Below are 10,736 nucleotides of genomic sequence, written 5' to 3' on the forward strand. Positions count from 1 at the left end.
AGTACATGTGTTTGACCAGGAGAATAACTTCTGATGAAAAAGCATTGGTACTCTGCACAAAAACTTCTAAAATAGAAATTCTTAAAAACATAAAAGCATCATAGTTTACATCCCCTGCAGGACTCCCCAACACCCCAACTGAAGCCAAGTGGCTCAGCAAAACCCTGCACGTGGGCTCCACTGTGGGCGTGGACCCTTACCTCCTAGAGGCTGAATGGTGGCGTGACCTTGCCAGGGAGCTGAAAGGTGCAGGCCATGTTGTCATACCTGTCCCTGAGAATCTTGTCGACCTGGTTTGGAATGACCGGCCTGCACGCCCCGCCAAGCCCATTGTACCTCTTGAGGTAAGTTGCAACTGATTTTGCTATGTATATATGTTTATGTGCATGCATGTATAGAAATTCATATTTAAATATATTTAAATATATATGAAATTTAAATATATATATATATCTCTATATCTTTATCTATCTATATCTCTCTCTATATTTATGTATATACATATATATATGTGTGTGTATATATATGTGTGTATATATATATGTGTGTATATATATGTGTGTATATATATATGTATATATATATATATATATATATATATATATATATATATATATATATATATATATATATATATATATATATATTATATATATATATATATATATATATATATATATATATATATATATATACATATACACACACACACACACACAAACATGCATACATTCATACATACATACATACATACATACATACATACATACATACATACATACATACATACATACATACATACAAACATACATACATACATACATACATACATACAGACGCACGCACGCACGCACGCACGCATGCACGTACACACACACACACACACACACACACACACGTTTGACCCTTGATCTTGTGTATATGAAAACTTCTGATAAATTAATTTGCATTGATTCTTTAGGTTAAGTACACTGGGAGGAGTCTATCAGAGAAAGTGGAGGAGCTTAGAGAAAAGTTGGAGGAGGAAAATGCATCTATGATGATAATAACTGCCTTAGATGAAGTTGCTTGTAAGTATTTATTTTGCTAGTTTTAAGCTCTTGTCAGTTGTTGTGATGTATTCCAAACCAAAGCCTGTCCGTGAAGTTGCTCCAAGTCATTTTATAAAATCTCTTTATTTTAATCTTCTTCCAGATCTGTATAATCTGAGAGGTTCTGACATTGAGTACAATCCAGTGTTCTTCTCCTATGGTGTTGTAACACAGAAAGAGGCCTTTTTATTTGTTAATGTATCTCAGCTGACTACAGCTGCAAAGGAAGCTCTCCAGGCTGAGGAAGTGAAAGTCACGATCAAGCCATATGATGAGCTTGCTATATTTATTAGTGAACAGGTAGGGGTCATGTATTTAAGCATTTCTCAAAGCTTATTATCCATATTGATTACTAAATCTCTATAGCAATTGAATGATCCAGAGAACACAATAGTCCGTTTCAAGTAGACATTTTATTTATTTTGAATTGCAGCTCCCAGTGCAGAGTGGCAAGGTTTGGGTGTCCAATCATACTTCTTATGCTGTAACTCAAATGGTGCCTAAGGAAAAGAGGTTGACAAAATTATCGCCAGTAGCAATAATGAAAGCTATCAAGAATGAAACTGAGATCAAAGGTAAGCAGCCAGAATATCTTTACTCTCCATGATTTACCTCCATTGTATATTTAATTACTTAATACAATGGATTGAATTTGGTTATAGTTATTTTTGCACATCAAGGAACTATGATCTTTGTTGTTAGTGAAACTTTAAAAAAAACTCAGTGTCTCAGACATTCTCATAGACAAGAATAGGTTACCAGATTGGGAGTGAGGTTACCACATAGCAGTGATTGCTTATTCTCCTTTCCTTTTGTCTCAAGAAGGCTTGAACATGGGCTATCCAGGAACATATATTTACTGTAAGACTGTTAACTGTGGGTGATGATTTAATCATGACATTCATCTTGTGGAAGCATCACTTGCCGTTATTGCTAATGGTAAGGTCTTATTGCTTTGTAAGTGCTAGAAGTCCTTCAGGTAATATATAGTTTGTGTTAATTAAGTTTGCATTACTGTCCAATGAAGCTGTTCTTGATATCTTACTTTATTTTTGGAGATGAAGATTTTGAATAAGCACAATAACTTTTCCATTTACAGGAATGGAGGAGTGTCATATTCGTGATGCAGCTGCACTGTGCCTTTATTTCTCTTGGCTTGAAAAGGAGGCAGCAAAAGGAACTCAGACTGAAATATCTGCAGCTGACCAGCTTCAAAAATTTAGAGAGTAAGATATTGTTTCATGGTTTTTCTATCATCATTTTGATTATCCAGGTGTTGCTTCATTTCCTTGCACAGTATATATATTTTTATGGACATTATACCATACATATCTGGCAAATTTCCTTGCAATATATATGTATCACAGCTACCATTTCAAGTTTCTGTACACTGTTATGAATTCATCAGCAAGCAGTTTAAAACTTGATCTTTTTGACAAAGATAGAGAGATCCCTCTTCTGTAAGGGCAATACAGTTCAAGATATATAATTGTCCTCAGGTATCATTAACAATGATTGTAACTGATACCAAGAGCAGAGCTGAATATTTGTCATATAGGTCTACTGCATTACAGTATCAGTATTCATTATTTTTTTCTCCATCTTCTGCAACAGAGAACAGGAGAACTTAGTTGGTCTCAGTTTCTCTACTATCTCATCAGTTGGACCCAATGCTGCAGTAATCCACTATTCTCCATCCCCTGAAACTGACAGGAAGATTACTACTGATGAGGTTTATCTCTGCGATTCTGGGGGACAGTATAAGTAGGTAACATTTTCATTGCTTTACTCTTTACATTTAATTGATTAAGGAAAATAACAATATTGTGTATATTATGGCACATGAGATTTGTTAATATGGAGCAGGGGATTAACAGTTAACCTAAATAAGAAAATTATTATTTTTTGTAAATCCATTTTCTCTTTCCTCCTCAACCACATCTGACATTAATTTCCTTCTTAGCTTCTTTCCCTCTTTATTTTCTTGTCATGTCATTTGCCATCCTTTTAACATTATGTATACAGGGATGGAACAACAGACGTTACAAGAACGCTCCATTTCGGCACACCTGACCAGTTTTTGCAGGAGTGTTTCACTCGTGTCCTGAAAGGGCAAATTGCCATGGCATCCTGCATCTTCCCAACTAAAATCAAGGTGAATATGTGTGAAGTTTCTTTTTTAAATATGAAAGGATTACAGTCTTGAAATATTTGGTAATCCTTGGAAATTAATGGAGAATGATACATTGTTTCTCTCTGTTAGATAAATTTTCTATAAAAAAAAAAAACTAAACAATAAAAGATAATTCTTTGTGTTTTGAAATAAGCTCAAATTGAGCATTGTTCAGTTTAGGAATAATAGAAAATATGGAAATTTTAGGAGTACAAAGGTTGTCCTTAAAAATATTAGAAAGTATTTATTTAGTTTAGTAGGATTGCCAGGTTTGAAAAAATGTGTACATACAATCTGCTCAGGATGAATTTTGTGCAATTCTATCATCCAACTGAAATTTCCCTTCCTAACAATTTTCTATCAATTTTTTTGTTATCCTATATTTATATATAAATACCCTATATAATGTTTTATTTTCTTTCTTATTCTGGTATGAAAATTATATGGCATACATCTAGTGTCTTTCTACATTACTGGTATTCTGAATCCCTCCAGGGTAACTGTCTAGATACCCTGGCCCGCAAGGCCCTTTGGGATGTTGGCCTAGACTATGGGCATGGAACAGGGCATGGGATTGGGATGTACCTGAATGTGCACGAGGGGCCAATGGGTGTGTCATGGCGGTCATACCCGGATGACCCAGGCTTACAAGAAGGCATGTTCCTCTCTGATGGTATGTAGAGACAAATGTATTATGTTGAAAGCTCTTGCTGTAGGTGAAATAGGTGTACATTAGGTAGTGCCTGTTCTCTGCTAATGTTATTTAACCCCCTTTTTTTGATTTTTTTATTATAAAAAAATTGCTCATATTGCTGAAAGATGTCTCTTCCTGCTCCAGAACCTGGCTACTATGAGGATGGAAAATTTGGCATTCGTATTGAAAACATTGTTCGCATTGTGAAAGCTGAAACTCCGCACAACCATCGTGATCGTGGGTTCCTCACCTTTAAGACAGTCACTCTTGCCCCAATTCAGACAAAGCTGGTGGATCCAACCATGCTAACAAGACAAGAGGTGAATAACATAACAATAAGTGCCTTCTTTTTTATTATTTTTTTGTATATGTAAATATTTTTTTAAAGGACATATAAGTATCAAGGGTTTTGTTCTTCAGACAACTATAAGATGTTCTCTCTCTCTCTCTCTCTCTCTCTCTCTCTCTCTCTCTCTCTCTCTCTCCCTCTCTCTCTCTCTCTCTCTCATCTTCTCTCCTCTCTCTCTCGCTCTCTCTCTCTCTATCTATCTTCTCCACTCTCTCTTCTCTCTCCTTTCTTCTCTCTATCTATCTCTATCTATCTCCATTCTCTCTCTGTCTTCTTCCTTCTCTCTCTCCCTCCTCCTCTCTCCTCTCCCTCTCTCCTCTCTCCTCTCCTCTCCATCTCTCTCTCTCTCTCTCTCTCTCTCTCTCTCTCTCTCTCTCTTATAAAATTTAAATTATATATATATTATAATATATTTTTATCATATAATCCCCATTCTCTTTCTTTATCTATCTATCTATCTATCTATCTATCTGCACTCTCTCTCTCTCTCTCTCTCTCCCCTTCTCTCTCTCTCCCCTCTCTCTTTCTCTCTCTCTCTCTCTCCTATTCTCTCTCTCCTTTCTTTAATTCTCTCTCTCTCTCTCTCTCTCAAAATTCTCTCTCTCTCTCCTCTCTCTCTCTCTATTCTCTCTCTCTCTCTCTATTCTCTCTCTCTCTGTTCTCTCTCTCCCCTCTCTCTCTTCCCTTCTCTCTCTCTCTCTCTCATTCTCTCTCTTTCCTCTCTCTCCCCTATTCTCTCCTCTCTCTCTATTCTCTCTCTCTCTCTATTTCACTCTCTCTCTCTCTATTCTCTCTCTCTCTCTCTTTTTCTTCTCTCTCTCTCTCTCTCCCCTCTCCTCTCTCATTCTTTCTCTCCCTCTTTTTTCCCTCTCCTTCTTCTCTTTCCCTCCCCTTCCTTCTTTCCCTCCTCTTCTCTCTCTTTTTCCTTCTTCTTCCCTCTCTCTCTCCCTTCTTTCTTCCATCTCTCTCTCCTCCATTCCTTCTCTCTCCCTTCTCTCTTTTCCCCTTTCTTTTCTCTCTCTCTCCCCCCTTCTTTTCTCTCTTCTTTCTCTCCCCCCTTTTCCTCTTCCTTCCTCTTTCTTTTTTCTCTCCCTCTTCCTTTCTTTTTCCCCTTCTCTTCCCCTCTCTCTCCTCTCTTCCCCTCTCTCCTTCCCTCCCCTTCCTCCTCCTCTTTTCCCCCTTTCTTTCTCTCTCTCTCTCCTTTCCTCCTTCCTTCTTCTCCTTTTCTCTCTTTCTCTCCTTCTTTCTTTCTCTCTCGTCCTTCTCTCTCCTCTCTTCTCCTTCTCTCCCTCTCTCTCTCTCTTCTCTCTCTCTCCCTTCTCTCTCTCTCTCCTCCCCTCTCTCTCTCTCTCTCATCCCCCCCCTTTTTTAAAAAGAAAAAAAAAAAAAAAAAAATTTTTTTTTTTTTTTTCCCCCCCCCCCTTTATTTTTTTTTTTTTTCTTTTTTCTCCTCTTTTTTTCTTTCTTACCCTTTTCCTATTTTCTTTTCTTCTCTAATCAAAACTTCTCTCTCTTCTTTTCTTCCTCCTTCTCTTCTCTCTCTCTTTCTCCCTTCCTTACTCTTCTCTCTCTCCCCCTCTTTCTTTTCTCTCCTATCTCTCCTTTTCTTCTCTTCCTCTCTCTCTCTCCCCTTCTCTCTCTCCTCTTTCTCTCTCTCTCTCTCTCTCTCTCTTTTCCCCTCCTCCTTTCCTCCTTTTTCTCCCCCCTCTCTCCTTCTTTTTTCTCTTCCCTTTTTCCCTCCATTTTTTCTCTTCCCTCTCTCTCTCTCTCCATTCTTTCTTTCTCCTCTCTTTCCATTCTTCTTCCTTCTCTCTCTCCTTCTTTTCTACCCCCTCTCTTTCTCTCCCTTTCTTTTCTCTCTCTCTTTTTCTCCCCCCTTTTTCTCTCTCTCTCCCCCCTCCCTCTCTCCCCTTTTTTTTTCTCCCCCTCTCCCCTTTTTTCTCCCCCCCTCTCTCTCCTTCCTATCTCTCTCTCTCTCTCCTCTTTCCCCCCTTTTCTCTCCTTTCTTCTCTCCTCTCCCCCCCCTCCCCTTCTCTCTCCCCTCTCTCTTCCCTTCTCTCTCCCTCTCTTCTCCTTTCTCTCTTCCTCTCTCTCCCATTCTCTCTCTCCTTCCTTCTTTTTCTCTCTCCCATTCTCTCTCATCTCTTTTTCTCCCCTCTCTCTCTCCTCTCTCTCTCTCCTCCTCCCTCCTTTCTCTCTCCTTCCTCTCTCTCTCTCTCTCTCCTTCTCTGTCAGTCTCTCTTTTTTCCTTTTTTCCCTTTTTTCTTTTTCCTTTTTTCTCTTCTCTTTCTCTCCCCTTCTTTCTCCCCCTCATTCCTCTCTTTTCTCTCTTCTCTTCTCTCTCTCCTCTCTCACTTCCCCTTCTTTCCCCTTTTCTCTTTTCTCTCCTTCTTTCTCTCTCTTCTTTTTCTCCCTCCTCATATTTTCTGTCTACATTTCTCTCTCTCTCTCTCCTCTCTCTCTCTTCTTTCCCCTCTTCTCTTTCTGTCTCTCTCTCTCTTCTCTGTCTCTCTGCTCTTCCTCTGCCTGTCCCTCCTCCCCCTCTCTCTCTCCCCTCTCTCTCTCTCTCTCTCTCTCTCCTCTCTCTCCCCTCCCTCTCCTCTCTCTCCTCCCCCTCCTCTTCTTCTCTCCCCTTTTCCTTCCTTCTCTTTCTTTTTATTAACTCTTCATGAATTGCGTTTTTTCTTTACAGATGATTGGCTAACAATCCCATCAAATGTCGGGACAAGGTTGGAAAACTTTTGCTGGAGCAAGGACACAGGGAGGCTTATGATTGGCTTGTAAGGGAAACTCAGCCTATTGGCTAGTAAAAATGAAATGAAGAATCAGTGATTTCAGATTCCTATGTTTTTACTATGGAAATATAGTGAGATTTAAAAACTGGCACCTAAAGTAAAAAGGGGCCCAAAGGGGGTTTTAAAAATTTGAAATAATTAACTGTGCTTTTTAAATGATTAATTTTAGTGTTTGGGGATAGACTCATTATATTTTACTTTTAACACAAATTGGTGCGCATTGAAACTGAACCAGGTTCCCTTTAGGTACATATACTGGAACATATTGCCTATCACTGCCATGTTAAATGTCAAGGATTCTTGATGTTTCCAGATGAAGACAATGTGTGATGTGCTAATTTACAAATATGAATGTGCTCTTTTAATAAAATAATCAATAAGGTTTTAGATTTTCATTATCAGTGACACATTAAAGTAAACATCTGAAAACTGATCAATATTATCTTTTTTAGACAACTAATTTTGCATGGTCTTTTCCTGTCCTCCTTTCCTCTTCCTTCTCTTCTTCATCCCCTTCCTCTATCCATTTCCTAAGGTGTGAGAGCCATGCTGAAAGGATGAAAGGCTGGCTTTGTGTTAGTCATGAATGGCCTCTGGGTCTTATAGAATGGCCTTAGCCTTCATGGCTAGATCGTTTCTTCTCCCCATTTATTTCAGGCTCGCCATGGTCAATAATGAAGATATTTTTATCGTTCTTAATGCCCTTATGTCTTGATTTCATTTGTTTCCCGACCCCTGCCTCTCCTTTGACCATTGATACTAATACTCCCTCCTTAATGTTTGCTGTCGACTCTATCCATTCTGAATCATCCACCCAGCTCATTACTCAACCTTCAGAATACACCCCTTCCTCTCTCCCAACACCCTCCACCCCCATCTACTGCACAGTCCTTTCATTGTCTACCCCCATCCCCTTATTACTACTATCCATCCTTATTGTCCTCCCAGTACTCCCTTTCTCCATACCACCCCATCATCCTGCACCCTCATCCTACTGCTTCCACCTCTGCAAACCTTTTGAGTACCCTTTTTGATCCAGGGATCGATTCTATGTGATTTCCCCCTACAGCCCATACTATGACGATACACTTCTCTACCAATACTGTGTCTAAAAACAAGTAGGCAAAGTTGATTTTCACAGTCGTTCTGATTGTTCACGCCTTGTCACAGTTACATCCGAGTCCCAAGCTTGTGCACTATCAACCTAGACTGACCTCACTAGCAAACCTATTTCTGCCCAACTTTACTCCTCCCTTAATACCTGTACCAGAACTGTGTCCATCTCCCTCGACTGATTGTCCAGTGCTACACATTTCCTCTCAGAGCCCAGTGCAAGTCCTACACCGATATTGACAAGATTAGCTTCCATAGACATTACTTCCCCCCCAGGAAGTCTATATTGGTGGAGTGTCCTGCCCTGTCCAGCCATATTGACCCTTCCCCGGCAATGTCAGAAATGTTGATGTTTTGGCCACCCAGCCACACCCTCTCCACAGCCCGCTACCCTCTATGTGCCCAGACTGGTCACAACCGTTTAAATTGCTCTGCTCAGTCATGCACTTGTGCCAGTTGTGATGGCTCCCATTAAGTATTTTATAGGAGTGCCCTGCCTACAAGTTCGAATCTGAGGTAGCAATTCTCACATTTCACTCTATGTGAGGCCAGACAAGAAGCAACCTGACAAGATTTTTCTCTTTCTACCTATTCCAAAATTGTACTTCGCTCCACTCCCCTCCCATCTTTTCAAGAAGTCTCAGTATCTCCTCCATTATCTCTTCCCTCTACCCTGATCCATCCTATCTCTACTCCCTCTGTCCCCCAGTCAAATTCCTTTTCCAGTCTAAATCCAGATACTCCAATCTCTACCACTTTGCCAATGCCTACTACTCCTCCTCCTCACTCTACCTGTCTCACCAGATAATCTAAATGTTCCACTCCATCTTCTCTTATCACATCCTCTCCTACACCCACCTCTCCCTCTGCTCTTCTGACATCTATTCCCTCTTCTCCTCCACATAAGAAAACCATTGCTTCTCAGACCTCCCCATCCAGCTCCCCTCCAGAAACTCTTGAGGACATCCAAAACTTCCTAAACACGACCCAAGAGAATGCTCCACTCCCTCATCTATCCTCTATTCATATTCGCTCTATATTGAATGTGTTTGCCTTTATCCTCCCTCTTCCTCATCAAGTTCTCCCCAACCCCCATTTCTCCCACTTTCCCGGAAAACACCCCACTCTCTCCTCCATGTGCATCACAGTTACAGCTTTCTTCCCCATTATTCTTACCGGTCCCACCTGTATGCTCACTTGATTCCCTTATGTCACAACAATGTCCTTCTCCAGATCCCTCCCCTCTTGGCATTCTTCCCGATACTTCACCATCTTCCCCTGTTCCCTTATCTCATTCTCTGATTCTTCTACTTCTACAACTACCATTTCTACCCGTGTTACCCTTTGATTGTTTCATATTTCTCTTTCGCAGTTTTTCTCATACTGTTACCCTTCCTCAGACACATACTTTCCAATTGACCTGATCACCCTATAACTTTAACCCCTTCTCCTTTTACAATTCCCTCTATACCCTTTTCACTACCATTCTATCCTACAGCATTCTACAACCTTTGACATCTATCATGCCATCCTCATCGTTAACTCATTTTCAACCTTTTAGCCACAATACTTTACCATAGTGCTATATGACCTTTGATGTTTAGCACATTCATTTCTACTAACCATTTTACCATTAGACATTTGGCAAACTAAAAGAAATTTACCACTTAATACAGAGGATCATCTATTAAGCAAACAAGTTTTTTGCCTGCTCACCTTTGCAAAAATATGCATACATAAACTTAGTCCAGTAATTTTCAAACGGTACTAATGTACATATAAATATATATAATATATGTACATATACATACATATTCATATGTGTATATGTATATATATATATATATATATATATATATATATATATATGAAAAGGGAAATAGCCACAGTAGAAAATGAAACTAAATCGTAACGTTTCGAACTCTTCACGAGTTCCTCTTCAGACGAATAATAAACCGAAATGGTTACAAGGAAATAAGGATAAGTCCGATATGCGAAGCTTAGCCTCGTCCGGCCTATACCATGAGGGGAGCCCTGCCTGTGACGACTAATGCGGACTCGCTCACGTGTGTCAGCTGATGCTGACTCGGCTGAACCTGGTCATTACCCGCAGCGGTGCCCAGCCACAGCAGTAACCTCCGGGCGACAATTGCAACTTCTCGCGCCTGGGCTGGGCGCGAACCGCCGACCCCTCGGATGAGAGGCCGACACGTTACCACTGCACTAGCCCAGAGGCTACAAGGAGTTAATTTTGGCATGTATAGTGTTAGAGAGAAAGGACGAACAAGATCTGAATCAGGTCTCAGGAGGAGGGTCAAGGTCGAAGAGTCTAGGGAAGGCTTTGCTTACTAACCAGGAGGTAAGATCATCCAAGCCCCATTGACGCAGCACTCAAGTTGAAATTGGACATCTTTCTAATTAACAGAGATTCTTGCATTTTTCTTTCGTACGAATTTGCTGATTTTTGAATTAATATAGGGCCTTTTCAGTTCAGCCGGTGACTTCATTACATAAATGAACA

General features: G+C 40.0%; 1 protein-coding gene across 1 annotated transcript in view; it reads left to right on the plus strand.

Moving 5' to 3' along the window:
- LOC119568174 (xaa-Pro aminopeptidase 1-like) overlaps positions 1-7,222 on the plus strand; it is a 13,865-nt gene extending 6,643 nt beyond the window's left edge. The window contains exons 4-13 of the mRNA XM_037916591.1: positions 121-344; positions 962-1,070; positions 1,195-1,391; positions 1,525-1,666; positions 2,191-2,317; positions 2,706-2,855; positions 3,117-3,246; positions 3,760-3,937; positions 4,103-4,303; positions 7,014-7,222. Of these exons, the coding sequence (XP_037772519.1) occupies positions 121-344; positions 962-1,070; positions 1,195-1,391; positions 1,525-1,666; positions 2,191-2,317; positions 2,706-2,855; positions 3,117-3,246; positions 3,760-3,937; positions 4,103-4,303; positions 7,014-7,114 (1,559 nt within the window). The 3' untranslated portion in view covers positions 7,115-7,222. The remainder of the gene's footprint in view (positions 1-120; positions 345-961; positions 1,071-1,194; positions 1,392-1,524; positions 1,667-2,190; positions 2,318-2,705; positions 2,856-3,116; positions 3,247-3,759; positions 3,938-4,102; positions 4,304-7,013) is intronic.
- Positions 7,223-10,736: the final 3,514 nt, after the last annotated feature.

The sequence above is a fragment of the Penaeus monodon genome, chromosome 43 (assembly GCF_015228065.2).
Source record: "Penaeus monodon isolate SGIC_2016 chromosome 43, NSTDA_Pmon_1, whole genome shotgun sequence".
In the NCBI taxonomy this organism is placed as follows: Eukaryota; Metazoa; Arthropoda; class Malacostraca; order Decapoda; family Penaeidae; genus Penaeus; species Penaeus monodon.